General features: G+C 39.8%; 1 protein-coding gene across 3 annotated transcripts in view; it reads left to right on the forward strand.

Annotated features, from left to right (window-relative positions):
* UNC80 (unc-80 homolog, NALCN channel complex subunit) overlaps positions 1–14,983 on the forward strand; it is a 124,820-nt gene that overhangs the window by 40,455 nt on the left and 69,382 nt on the right. For all 3 annotated transcript variants that reach the window (XM_041487671.1, XM_041487670.1, XM_041487672.1), the window contains exons 22-24: positions 3,989–4,161; positions 9,884–10,096; positions 13,451–13,586. In XM_041487671.1, the coding sequence (XP_041343605.1) occupies positions 3,989–4,161; positions 9,884–10,096; positions 13,451–13,586 (522 nt within the window). The remainder of the gene's footprint in view (positions 1–3,988; positions 4,162–9,883; positions 10,097–13,450; positions 13,587–14,983) is intronic.

The raw sequence follows: 14,983 nt of genomic DNA on the forward strand, positions 1-14,983 counted from the left end.
TCCTGCTTTCTCCATGGTTTTTGTCTCCGTTGTAGCCTTCTCCAATTTTTTAGTCTTTGTAACTGTTTTCTTTCCCTTCCTACTTGCTTTTGTTTTGATTTAGAAAAAAGCTCTGGTAAATTTTTTTTCTAAAAAAAATCAGACTATCTAAATAAATTATACAATACGACATTTGGGCTTCTAAAATAAAATCAAATTTGGTCAATACACTTGAAAAATTAATACTTGCTTCAAAGCACTTATTCAGTTCAAAATTAGGTGTCTAAATCTTCTGTTGTCCAATACAACAACTCCATCTGTTTTTTTGTTTAGTTTTGTTTTTTCAATTTGTAACTATTTGACAGTTTCAGCAAATATCAGCACAGAAATGGAAAACCCTACACAAACCTTGTTGTAATTATCTCTTTTCTTCTGTGTTTGCATGTCTGGTCTCTGCATACCATTCGTTAGGGATGCTGTCCCTTTTTCTTAGCACACAACATAAGAATACAAACACTCCTTTTCCTTTCCACGGAAGTGCATTTTCTCAATTGTTATGTATTTTCAAAGTCAGCAATGTCTGAAAAGTGCCTTTATGAATAATACAAGGTCATGGTGTAATCTGTGTTAAGATACCATGCAGTCATTGACATGCTCATGTTGTCAGCTCAGAGCACATCCTTCTTGTCAGGGGGATAACCTTGTAGCTGTAGAAGTTCTGTTACTTTTTTTTTTTTAAGGCAGCACAACCGGATTCCCAAAAACACACAAAAAGGAGTCAATTTTGGTTTTTAGCATGATTTCTGTAGTTTTATAATATGCTGCATTTTCTGGCATTATGTTTTGGTTTTCTTCTGACATTACACTTGGACGTTGCATTGTGTCTGTTTTGCCATCACCTGTCCCAGGCCTGCAGTGTAATGCATCTAAGGCATTTTTAAGGCAAGTGATAATTGCAAAATATAAGCATATCTTGTTACTGTAAACTGGTCATTATCTGCCACTGGTGAATGGTGGTGCCTTTCAGTTAGCTCCTAGATGAAAACTATTGTTCCTTTGTGAGAATGCATCAGTTTCAGCACCTTGTTGTAGTCTGGTAGCATTCTTCAATTTCCTCAGCAATGGAAGAAATTAGTTTCTTCATCCACTGCTTTGTGCTGAAGTAGGTATGAAATACTTGCACCATATTTTAAAAATGGTTACAAATGGCTGAGGGGCAGTGAGAACTTTACAGATTGCCACAGCTGTTTCTGCAGTGTGCCTGTGAGATTACCTTCATATTTTGCTGTAGAAATTATTTTTTTTTAATCTTGCTAACAGAAGAGTAATAAAAGTTTATGAGACAAAGTGTGACAGTTAAGGAAGCTGTATCACTGTGTCTACAAGGGTCTCTGATACTCAATGAAAGCCACGTAGCTTTAGCTAAGATAGTTGTGTCTGCCCTGTGTATGTCTGTGCTTTCATGTGCACAGTGAATCAGTGTGAGGCCCATTCATGGTGGGACAGTTTATAGCCCAGTACAATTCTACTGAGCCTTCAAATTTCCCTGTCTTCCATACAGATAAATTTTTCTGTGCTTAACAATAAGTGAATAGAAGATGGGTGTACTGTTAAAACCCTCAAGATCTGATCATAAGCATTATACTGGAACCTCTCTCTGCCTTCTCATTTTTGTCATTCGTGGTGTTACACTATTACTTTGCTCTTGTTTTTTCCATGTGGTGTTTCCTCCTGTGTTTTTGGGTTTTTTAACGGTAGACCAAATTTAATAGGTTAATGGATAAAGGAGAAATAAATTACATTAAAAATTATAAAAGGTAGAACAATTTGTGACATCATTTATGAACTGTAATCTTCATCATGATTTATCATGTAGACCACTGGAAATTGTGTTATAGATGTATGTAAGCATACATATGTGTGTGTATCTGTATGTGTGCATATGTATACATATATCTACACATATATATTTACACATTCATGTGTAAAAATATTTATTTTCAAGTAAATAAATATTTACTTATACCTCTTTTTACCTATACCAAGAGCTCATAGACATGTATAGAGTTACAGTGCTTTTACATGAGACCCATAATGTTCCCTTGGGCACTTACTGAAGATGCTGTGGGTGACCACAGAAGTTGTCAGGGTGTTCAAGGCACAGCAGCTCAAGCATGCTCTGGAGGATGAGCTCCTGGTCACAGAGGGAGCAACTCTAGGGCAGGAGCTGGTGCGTGCTCCTGCATTAGGAAATGGTCTCTGCTCTTTGGGCAAGGTCTTCTGGAGGCCTGAGTCACATGAATTAGGTCAGGGAGGGCTGCCCTCATCACAGCAAGGCTACTCCAGGATGAGCATAACAAGGGACAGCCACCAGCTGCCTCTGAAGGATTGTCTTGTAAAGCTTCAACAAAATGCAAGATATGCCACTGAGCTCAGAGGGACAAAAGCTCTGCTGGCTCTTTATAGTGTGGGTTAGGGACATGCCTTAGGCAAGTTTCTGTTCTTTATCTCATACAGGCACAGGCTTAACAGGGCCCTGAATAGGGGACATTTGTTTGTACCCCAAATGAATTAGTGTTGTGACAGTCACAGTAGGAAGGCTCAGATAAGATATAAAAGCTATAAGGAAGCAGAAGGACTTGGAAAGATGTTTGTAACTGCTTGCATGTGTAAGTGTTCTACTTGTTCTTTCTACTTTATTTGATCCATTTCAGTGGGATATTTTCCCAACATAGGAACGTTTTGTTTGCTGGTGACTAGTTGCAGGTTCACTGGAGAAAAAGAAAAGACAAGGAATTTGTAAAGAAGTCTCTTGAAATTTGATATACCTCTGTCTTCAAGGGAAAAGTGAAGACCCACATTGTCGTTTTCTGTTGTGACATTTTTTGTGGTGCATAAATGCTTTCCAAGTAATTCTAGGGAGTGCACACCCAAAATAACTTCAACTTTCAGCCATTCTATTTTCCTGAAGTAGACAAAAAGTCCTGTAGAGCTGATGGTTTTACTCATGTCTTTCAAATAATCTACATTTAAAACCAATTTTTAATTCTCCACTCAGTGCTCTCTTCTTCAGTGCTTTATCCTTCAATGTTCTGTAAACTTTTGTACTTTCAGATGTAAACAGGGAGAGTATTATGGGCAAAGACAAAAACCCCAGAAACTGACTATCCTTTTTTCAACCAAACATTTTGGCTTTCAGACAGCTTTCCTTGTTTCTAATCTGTCTTTCTATCATTCTCTCAACTCTATCATTGCCAACTGCATAATGATCTTCTGCACTAGAAGTGCTAATTTGGATTAGTTGATTTATGATGTGAACTCTATACACAGAGTTTAAAATTGTCCCCAAGGTGGGATGCCATCTTCATTTTTGAACTGAACTCTTTTCCATCCCAAAGCATACCAGAACCTTCAAGGGAGAGAGGCTGGAATGATGATATCTAGGAGCTGAGGCCAGATTCACTTTCCTCTTTACTCTTGTGGTAATTGCAGATGTTTGCCTGAAAAAAGTGCTTGATTTCTGCATAGACTACACATTCACTACTGATTTTTCTGTCCTAGTAGATGATATATGAGGAATAAGGGTTATGCATGCTGCACTTTATAGTAAACTTAAAGACAATAGAGAAGTAAGGTAGGAGATGGTTAAGGGAAAAAAAAGACTGTAAGCAAGATGATCTGTGTTAAAGAGGTGGGGAGGAAAGACAACATCCTAGTACACCTGTGTTGGAGTAGGTCCTGGGCTTCCACACTGAGTATGGTGGGAGTGTTCTGGGCAGATATCAGTATGACCAATGCCAGAATCTGACTAGTTGTAAGTCTGTTTCATGGAAGTCACGAGTATTGTAAAAATGAACCTGTTATCTTCAAGATAACACAAGGAGAGAAAGAGATTTACACTAAGACTGTACTCATCAAGATTTTTGTTCCCCATTTTTTACTGGTGAGAGACTGTGTTCCCTTCTCTTTACCCCTCCCTGCATCCCCTCTGTACTCTCTACCTCTTTAGGTTGCCATAGCTTTGATGATCACTTGGCCTCCAAACAAGAAGGAGGAAAATCCAAGAACGTTGTGAACCTGGGAGCGATCCGCCAAGGCATGAAGCGCTTCCAGTTTCTGCTGAACTGCTGTGAGCCAGGCACTATCCCTGATGCCTCCATTTTGGCAGCAGCTCTAGACCTTGTAAGTCTTTATTGCTCTGTTGTTTCCTGCTGAGAGCATGTGCATATGTGGTGCTCCACTGTCATTCACTAATGCTCTTCGTGCCCCACAGACAGAATGTAAAGCATCACAGCAATGCCAGCTGCTGCTGGTGGTGTTAGCTGGAGCTTTAGCATCTGTGAGTGGACAAGTTTGCAGACAAAATGGATCCTTTTTTTAATTACATGGCTCCCCATAACTACATTATTGCCAGTGCAAAGCTTGTATTGTTGTCTTTGTACTTCTCTCACAGATGCTCTGTTTCTGCTCCTAGTGTCAATCTATAGAATAAGGATTGAAGATTGGATAACTGCTTGGAGAGGTGCAGGAGCTCCACTCTGGAGTTCTGACAGAGTTATAAGTACATTAGGCAACGCTGAACTATTAGCTACCAGAGCCAGTCAGTGGGGAAAAAAATTACATCAGAGTGCTTTTAAATGTGGATATTGCTGATTTGCCAATGCAAATCAAAGAAGTGACACAATTCCAATCCCTTCTTCCTGATGTTCTGTATCTCCTTCCTTCTTATCCTTGCAGTTGTGTTTTTTAACAATCCCTCCCATTTCTAAAGCTGTGGCCTTCACCCTGTGATTCATGAGCCAGTGGGGCTCTGTGAGGTGTTTATGTGACGAGCAAGGAGTGTGACAAATACAGCTGTGAAAAACCAGCCAAATATTAGCAATTTCTCTGCATGCTGCTTTTTACTTCCTTCTGTAAGTGTTTGGCTGTGTGCAAGCTGAAAAAAGATTAAAAGCCACTGCTCTGAGCATCCACATGCTCTCTATCCCCTTTCTTCCCACGCCCCACCTCTCACTTATGTGACTGCTGTGCCACTTGTGCTCAAATTCAGATTTTTTGCTCACTGCTGGGGGTGTCAGGCTCATGGACTCTGCCTTCCCGCTAGCCCGTGCCCTGACCTTTGCTGCATTGCCTGCTCCATGGCTGCAGGGATGTTATGCTCTGTGCACCTCTCCTCTGCATCTTCATCTTAACCTTGCATTCTTTTCTGCAGATCCAAGCACGTCTGCATTAGTGTTGGTCTGGAGCTGCTGTTGTTGTCAGTTCCCATCTAGCTCTGCTGTGTGGAGTGGTCCTCACCCATCTTCCAACAGACACGGGTTCCATTCACTGTTCCCACACCTCCTGCCAGAGATTGTTCCTCTGGATGGAAGCTGTGATGCAGGGGCTGACAGAGTAGCCTTCCTGGTGGCTCTTACCGCTCAGGGGTTGCAGTGAGCTCAGAAGGTGGCTCGCAGCCTGCTGAGTGTGTGACACCCAGCCTCAGTCTGCAAGGCTTCCAGGCTGCCACCCTCTTCCAAATTCTAAACTAACACAGCGAGGTGTAAGCTGCATGGGCAGGAAGGAGCTCATTCCTAGCAAGTTTGTCACCTTTGTCACAGCATCCCTCTGAAGATGCATTACTCTGTGTTCTGGTAAATCAGATGGTAAAATGGGGTTTGGCAATTATGTCCCTATTGCCTGTAAATGTCTTACTTAGTTTTTAAGTTTCCCAAATGCCTAAGCACAGACCAGCTTACTCTGTGCCCATGCATGAAGTCAGCTGGAAAGTACCAGTCAGAGTGAATTGTTTGAAGATGTCTGACTTCCAGAGCTGACTTTTACAAACTAAAATGTAACCGTCTCTCCATTCCACTGAGCGATGCAGACAATTTTGATGTTAGAATTTCTAAAAGGTCTTCAGCTAAAGATGAAGGAAGCCTTGTTGTAATTATAGCCTTGGGAGACTCCAAGTACCTGTTCAGTTGGCATTTTGTCTACAAAGTATTGGAGATATGTAGAAGTTAGGCAGTCACATGCAGTGTATATTTTAAAAGATGACAGCCTGTCGTCTCACCATCGGTTAATGGCAATAGAAAATTCCCACATTATATGTCAGCAGACTGCACCCAAAATGAAGCCTTCTGGATGTATTAACTTGTGTTTTCAGGCTTTTAAGTAATTGTTTGAAGCAGGTCTGATGCAAATGAAAAGCTTGTTAAGTAATTTTATACAGCCTGGTTGCTAAGGCAACCTTTAAAAAATGAAAGGCAAACAGTTTCGATTTCAGTTCTCCCATAATTTCTCTGAGCATGCTTTTTCATGCAGGTTTGCAAAATTCTATTCTTACAACAGCTTTGAAATCTTTGATCAGCCTGGATGTTTGTTTAAAGAAATTAGAGCGATGAAACAAATGATGCATCTTTATGGAGCTAATAATTTGTTTGTGAATTAAAATGAGTGTTGCCTTAGGTTTAGTGGCTATGCAGTTAACATATTTTCCTAAAAGCAGCATCCATACTTGGCTAAATTTTTAAAACTACAGTCAATATATGAATGTGTAAACATTCATTGATAATTGATACATTGCAGACTGCTTTGTCTTTATGTCCCCAGCTTAAATCCAGACTTTGCAATGGTAAAATTGATTTACTTTGGGATATTTCAGTCTATGCTTAAATTTGCATTGAGGGTTCCCATAAACTGCTGTCCAGGATTGTGTTACTATGTTACCTGAAGTATCCTAAATTAGACTGCTGTAAATTACCAGCTTTTCTTTGATCAATATATCAGTGTGTGGCACCTGCCAGCATTACATTTCTCCAATAAGTTGTATGAGCTCATTTGTTGTAACATGTAAATCTTTTATCCTTGCTGAAATTCAATAGTTGTACTGCTTTCTGGTAGGATGGTGTTTGAGATGACCTACAAAGCACTGGGACAGTAGAAGCAAAGTCTAAACTGCAAGAATACATGTCAGTACCCTGACTCCATGTCACCCTGGGTCTTGGGCAGACTGGGTTGTTCCCATGTCCCTGTTTCCATGGCAGAAATATTTCTCTGTAGAAGTGCTTGTGCTTGGGAAGGAAGTCAGAGATTGCTACAAACAGGTCTCAGAGTAAAAGACTGGGAACAAAACCAAAGAACTGTGTCATGGATTGTACTTGACCATTTTGTAGGTTATAATCAGAGAGGTCTGAACTAATTGAAACAGGCAATTCTCCAAGATAATGATTAATAATTTACTTGCAACTTGTCTTCATGTACCTGCTAAGACAACTTTCATGTCAGATTCACTTTTGCTTAGACAAAGCAGGGCTACCCAGTCAGCACCTTTTGAGAGTACTCAAATTTACCTTGGCATCTGTTAAAAGTATATTATTGGTATCACGTGCCTTTCTTTTCTGTCTTGAAGAGAACAGAGCCAAAAATGAATTTTTGTTCAAAGTGCCATGTGAACTCTAAGAAGGGACTCAGGGAAAATTGCCACTGATTGATTAGTGTCATAAAATTCATTGTTCTTGAAAACAAAACTGGACATAAGTACTCTGTAGTGATAAAACTGCAGAATCAGTTTGCATGACCAATAATGTGATGCTGTGAGATCCCAAATCCACTCTGTATTTGGTTCCTTCCACCCAGGTCATTTGCTCTTTAAAACAAATCAGGTTATCTGTTGAAAAAATTCACTGGGATGACTTGAATTATTAACAAACTGGTGAATGAATGTAAATTTATACAGCACAAGAACCAATTTTCAAGGCGCAAAACAATATAGTAAGTCTAATGTTAAAACTGGACTGGTGAACAGTTGCATAGGCATGGGCAGACTTGTGAGAGTATTGCTGCTGTGTGAGGTTTTGACAGTGACCACAGTAACTTGTGTTCTTTTCAGCTGCTCATCACCTGCCTGATTAATTTCTCTCCATTTGTGATGTGTTTCTCTGTTGTGTGAATCCATCTCTGTTCATTCTGTCACATCTTCATCTTTCTCTCGCTGCTGCTGCTTCAGGTTTCTCAGAGCCTCAGGTAAGCAATCACAGGAAGCTTGTGCCCTATCATGTTCCTTCATACAGGAGGTTTTTGCAGTGATTTTTAAATGATATAGTGATTTTTAATTAATCCCGCTCCTCCCCTTTGCCCCCCATCCTACATATCCTCCTTTAATTGTGGTAGTTGTGTGCTTTCATCATGTTTACAACACGTTTCTTTACAGGATTCCAGTATGCTAAGAAATTTTTACTTGCTAGTGAACTGAACCAAAGTAGACTGAGGCTGAGGCTTTCTCTCTCCATGTATGTCTCCATGGTTAAGGTTTTACTTTGTGAGAATAAAAGAATAAAATCCTCAACTATTCCGTGTTCCATATTGCATGTGATCAACAAGTATCTAATAATGTTTTTCCAGTGCTAGATACTTGTTTTGTTTCTGGTTAGTGAGTGTCTGCATTCAGATTTCTGCCTTCTTCATCGGAACATCATGGCAGCTTAAACCTTCCTCTTCAAGAAAATTGCTTTTTTTTTTTTTTCCCCCTAATGTTTGTAAAAATGGGAGCAAAAGCTGAAAATGGCTGTCCTGTCAATAATTTCTTAAATCAAACTTTAGGAGCATTGGCCCAAAATTTCTTGTTTTCAATTTTTAATTAAAACACTCTTGGAGGCTCTATATAATAATATTCAACAGACCCTCTTACAGGGTCTCAGGGCCTGTCTAGTATTTATAGACCACATTTGAAAAGTCCTTCTTTAGAAGTAGTTGCTGATCTGCTTAAATTATTTCATTAAAGCTGTCAGCATCTGAAAGTGTGTAACACACGTTTGTGCTCTGTGAAATCCCTCTTAGTGAACCTTTTAAAGCCAGCTGGTAAACTGTAGGCATTGTTGTATTCATAGTTTTACAAACTGCTGATTGCAGGGGTTTTGGTTGTGGAAATTGCAGGAAGAAAGGGGAAAATTAAATGGAAATTAGGAAATCCATTTGCTTTTTAGTCACTTTCCCTGTCTGTAAGGATGCTATTTTGGCAGTTTAGCTTGCTGGGGAAAAAAGCTACTCCTGAGTCTAAGCTACCCTTTAGGAAACAAAATTACTGTGTCCATTTTATGAACATGTCAGGAAGTTTCAGAAGCATTCTGTATTGGTCTAACATTTGTCCTGCTAGGTGATTTAATACAAACTAAGATACACTTAATATAATTTCTCCCATTAAAGTGATTCTTCCAAGCCAGGGACAGGAGGATTTTCCTCTGGAAAATCATCAGTCCCTTCAAAACTCAGCTGCCTGCTGTTACTTCAGTACTGAATTGCCTGACGCTTGCTAAGATGATTGAAATTTGGCCAGTGAAATTTTGTTGACTTACACCAGAGTAATACATTTCTGTCTCCACAGTTATTAATTATAACCCCAAAACACTGCTTTTCCTAGTTTTAACAAGCCTCCATTTATGCTCTCATCCCCAAGATTCAGAAGCAGAACCTAAAGTGACAAATGCCAGGATTTGTGTGGCCGTGGTGTCATTTGCTGCTGCAGTATTTGCACCCTCAGTAGCAAAGGTGGAACTAAAGCTTGACTTGTTTGTGCAGTAACAGCGCTGGATGCGCCCTTCTGCTTTTTGCAGTCAGGTGGTTTCTGAAGGAGAGCATTACAGAGGGGCATAAAGTTCTTTTTAAGTTTATATTGTGTTTCTTTCTGCCCTTCCAGTGTTTGGGCTGAGCAAGAGTGCTCAGTGTTTATGAGCTCAAGAGGTGAGATTATGCACAGAGACTCTGTGTCAGCTTTTTATGGAGACATTGCTCTTACTGTGTGACTCCTTGGCAAGCTTGCAAAGCAATTTTTAAAGCACAGAATACTCTAATGTTCGGAGAGCTTCTCCAATGTGGGGTTTTTTTTGCTTTTAAGGTGATTTTTTTGTTTTTGCAAACATTTCAGGAAGCTCCTGTGGTGGCGCGAGCAGCCCTGTTCCTTGAGTGTGCGCGCTTTGTGCACCGCTGCAATCGTGGCAACTGGCCCGAGTGGATGAAGGGCCACCATGTGAACATTACCAAGAAAGGGCTGTCCCGTGGCCGTTCTCCTGTTGTGGGCAACAAAAGGAACCAGAAGCTGCAGTGGAATGCAGCCAAGCTCTTCTACCAGTGGGGAGATGTAAGTGTTTCCTTCTCTCCTGCTTACGTTTAAAAAATATGGCAAGATATAAAGGTAATTGGATCATATACAGGATTTCAGTCCTTGCAGGATGGGGATTCAGAAGCCTTCTTTCCAACCTGGACTTCACAGCCTGCCAGGATCCCCCTTCCTGCTAAGGGAAGTGACTTTGCTAGGACATATTGTCTCCAAGGGTCTGTTTGGCTCATTCTCCTTTTTCCAGCACTTGTCATATGTGAATGGCTAAGGAAGAGGGAAAATGTGGGCTGTGATACTACTTTCTGTTTTTCTTACTTCCAAATATATTTAGCCTAGGGCTTCTTGAACTAGGTGTGGTGCTGTATATTTAGTAATGAGTTTCTCCTTGCTGTACTTAATTCAGTTTCTCTTTGCACCCATACAGACAGCACTTACAATTCTTAGGCAAGGAATTCTACACACCTACTATGAGTCATGTAAAGAATTGTCTCTTTTTGTTTGGCACCTGAATCCTTCAAGTTTTATTTGATTGTGATCTTTACCATGCAGGAAGGAGGCAATTGCCTTATCTGGCCCTGGGAATGCCACTTGCAATTTCCTTGTATCCCAGCCCCCGGGATATAATTGCTGAACATCTGACATGTATACAGGTCATTTCTCACAACTCTAAATAGTGGGAGGAGTTCCTTTGACTGGTTTCAGATGTCTTCTTTCTGGAAGTGAGCTTTGTGCTTCTCACCTCTTCTAAAAACCAGTGGTTTTTACAGTGAGCACCATGATTCCCATCCCCCCCAGAAAAAGAAGACATAAAATCCAACGCTTGTGGAAATTTAAAAGTCATGTTCTGCCTTGCTGACTTGAATTCTTGTAGGTTAAACCAACATGTGCTTCTCAGTGGAGCACATTGTAAGGAACCTCAAAATAAAGCTGACCATATCAATACATTCCCACCGCAGAAGAGCCCAGGGGGAGAATCCAAATAGAGTATTAGAACCTGAGCTTAGTGTCTTTGCAGGTCTCCTCCTTCCATTCCTAAAGGTAACTCAGAAAATGCTCCCTGGTCACCCTACTCTCTGGTAAATTCTCAAACACAGATTATCTTAACAACAGCACAAATACCAAAGTTCCTTGAAAAAGTATGTAGGGTGAAGGTATTTGCTTCTGTATTCCATGAAGTCACTGCTTTAGCCTGACTCCTTTGAGAGCTCCTTTGAAGTGGAGAGCACAGGATTGCATAGTCATGGAATTTTTGCCTGCTTTCAGACAGCCAGAACTATCCATCTCTATTTGTGGATGCCATGCTTCTAGACATTCCCTTTTCTAAGATTCTCAAAAAATGAAATAAAGAAATATGGTAACTATTGGAAGCCAGTTAGATTCCCCTCAGCCATCATTTTTAGTAACTGATATACCTGACCTGGAAAAAGTCCAGGAAGGTTTTATTTACATAATGTCAAAAGTACTACCATGTGATTCAAGGTCATAAGAAAGGAGCCAGGGAAATCTGATCATATGCAACTTGGCATAATTGTCTTCCCCTTAAATTTAATGGCATCATAAGACTCATCTGGATGCATTCTCCATTCTGAGACTAGCATGTGTTTGCTGCTGCTTAGGAGCATTTCAGAAGGGAAAAACCCTACATTTACTAACTGTAAGACAGGATAAGATTTAGAGAGTAGTTTTAGAGTGTGGATTGTTTTTCCCTTTTCCTGCAAGGTGTCTTGCTGTTCACTCATATCTCTGATTCTTCTCACTGAAGGCCAGAAGAATTTATTTACCCACAGCCTCCCTAATAACCATCAGAGACTCACAGTGGTGAACCCTTTCCACGGGAGGTGAGACTTGGACTGCCCATGGCAGGGATGAACCTTTTGAATCAAAAGACCTGACTTGTTCTGCTGTCTTTTGAAATAATACAGTGTTAAATCTATTCTGATCAGGTTAGTCTGCCACTTCCTTTGACTGCTTCTGTTAGGAGGATTTTTGGTTTTGCTTCTCTGTTTGCTAGAAAACCAGTAATACAGAAAACACCTGTCAGGAATTCAGTGCTCATTAAATGGGAAGCTGTGGGATTATGTCTTACTGCTTTAACATTAGGATGGGCTACATAGCATAAATAATACGTGATAAAATACTGTTTTATGGACAGGCATGCAGAACATTTCTTCCTTTAAATACCTGAAATATGAAAGGCAAAAAATTGAGACGTGTGCAGTTCCTTTAGCAATGTACAGGCTCAGAGATAGCTGAGATTGACAACTATTTGTGTCAGCATGCAAACCACAGCAGTATCACCTTATTCTCTTTATGTAGCACAGTCTACCCTTTCCTCTGTTGCTGGGTTTCAGAGGAAGTGTTCAATAGCAAGAATAAGTGACCATTTATGTATTTCTGTGTCACTTCAGCCACAGGGGGAAATTATATAGTGCTGGCATGACCATCAGTTCTGACTTGTAAAATATTTAGAAAACCTCCTTAGTATCTGTCTAAAATTATCCCATACTCAAAAAGGCCAAATGGCCAATGCTGATGAAAACTCTGTAATTTAAAACATCTCTTCCCTCACAAAGCGATGATGTCACAGGATAAAATTTCACGTACTTATCTGTGCTCATGTACGTGCAGCAAAGAAAATCAAGACAGTTCTTAACAGCTCTCAAGTCTCCTGGCAGGAAAGCAATTTCCTTGCTAACACACCCTTACCTGGAGTTTTCTGACAGCACCACGAGGGCTGTTGACGTGCTGATAGTGATGCTGGCAAACAGCCATGATAAACAATCAGTTTAATCAATCAGTTTCTGGAGGATGTAAGGTGGAAATCTGGCTGACTCTGCTCTTTCCACGGATCCTCTGTACACTGTTATCCTTGCACCTTCCCAGCTCCTACAAGCATACTTTCAGCTCATTTTTGGGATTTGCATCAGGGTGTTTCTCCTTTGAAGATGGAAGCAGGCTTTCCTGTGGGCATTTAGCTGTCTTGTGGAGGATATAAGGACTGTTACTGGTTTCCTAATTCACAATATGTTTTCTTAAGCAGAAGACCTACATTCTCAGTGGAAAGACTTGGCAAAAATCTGGAATAAATATATCAAAGGAACAAAGAAAAGTGGAAGAAATTAATGCTTCACAATGACCTAATCTCCTTGTGCCTGTTATGTGCCAGTTTATTGTTTAACTAAATTTACTTAAACTTTTCATCCTGAAATTTGACACTTTGCAAATTTCTGTTGAAAAAAGGGGGAAATAACTTATACTCTGACAGCAATTAGTCTTTTGTCATCCCTTTCTCCCCTTTAGACAACAAAAATAAAGCCAGGGCGTTGTGGCTGGGCTGAAATTCTCACTGCTGTGCTTCTCTTCATCCATCTGCAGGCAATTGGTGTCCGCCTCAACGAGCTGTGCCACGCTGAGAGCGAGAGTCCTGCCAACCTGCTTGGCCTCATTTATGATGAGGAGACCAAGAGGCGCCTGAGAAAGGAGGATGAGGAAGAAGACTTTTTAGATGACAGTAAGGAGACTCCCTTTACTACAAGAACCCCCGCTTGTAAGAACCTCTGCTTTAGGAGCACTTAATATTTTTTCTCTTTTCATTTTCTTGCCACCCAGCTGTATTTCCCAGCCCCTCACTTTCACCCCAGCTTCCTCCCCTGTTCTTTTTGTGCCTGGGTGTAAAACATGACAGATGTGTAACAGTACTGAAAGACTTGGTTGGGAAAGGGAAGGGGAAACCAGGAGCTGCAATTCCTGCACACAGAAACTGCGGTTGTAAGCAGGGTCATAATTTATTTCTTGAGCCTTGCTGTCACCTGAGTGTCAAAAGTGGTTCAGGCTCCATTCCTCACAGTTACTTCTGCCAAAATATTTGTGTAAGATCAGCCAATTTTCAGTTTCTGAACACTGAAGGGTCAACTCCCCTGATGTGAATTGGCACAGCTCTGCTAAAGGCTTTTAAATCTTGACTTCAGTGTAGTGCCTGATTTTCAGGCAGAAATTAAAAAAAAAAAAAAAAAAAAAAAGCATAATTAAAAATCTGTATAACAACAAGATAAAACCACATATATTTGTGCCTGTGTGTACATAAGGCTGGAAGAGCTGTGACAGATCACTGATTCTGAATGTCTGTATAGGCATGCAAGTTATAGCAAACCCTGTGAACCAAAATAAATTGTCAAAACACATCCTGTTGTAGCTGTAGCTGAAGGTGATAACAAACATTTTGTGCTCTTTAGACCATTTGTGTATATGTGTGCTGCAATTTACTGGTGCTTGTCTGCCTGTACTGTTGTTCCTCATTGGATGTAATGTTTGTCTTCTGCTCTCTCTTCCTGTGGTTCTGGATTTGTGCTTAGCACTGCATAAAGGCCCACTTTGGCAGTGATATAGCACATGGATTGCTTGCACAATTACAGAAGCCTGACTTCAAAGGAGGCTATCTTTTCCAGTTATCAGGGTAGTAATTAATAATAATAATAGGAAAAGTATCTCTTTAACAGCTAGTGATAGCTCCATTAATTTGAGATAATTTTCTATATTTGAAAGTAGTTATTTTCCACAACTGCAAAAGATTTGACTGAATGCAAAACTGAAAAGGAAAAGAAGGGTATCTACTTCTTAACCTGTATTAGCCTTAAATGACATGTATAGAAAATAACTTAAACTGGTTCGTTTAGTAGGTACTTCAACGTAATATACTCGAATATATACTATAGTCAACTATTGTGTTACTTCAGTGTAATGCAGTCTAATATAATAAATATTATAAATAATACATATTATATAAATATACATATATTTCAATAATTATATGTATATTTGTTATTAAAATACATATAAATAATAAATATTATAAATAATACAATATTAACAATGTAATATATAATTAGTATGATATACAACATATAATAT

This window comes from Pyrgilauda ruficollis, unplaced genomic scaffold (assembly GCF_017590135.1).
Source record: "Pyrgilauda ruficollis isolate IOZ18807 unplaced genomic scaffold, ASM1759013v1 scaffold83, whole genome shotgun sequence".
NCBI classification, from domain to species: domain Eukaryota; kingdom Metazoa; phylum Chordata; class Aves; order Passeriformes; family Passeridae; genus Pyrgilauda; species Pyrgilauda ruficollis.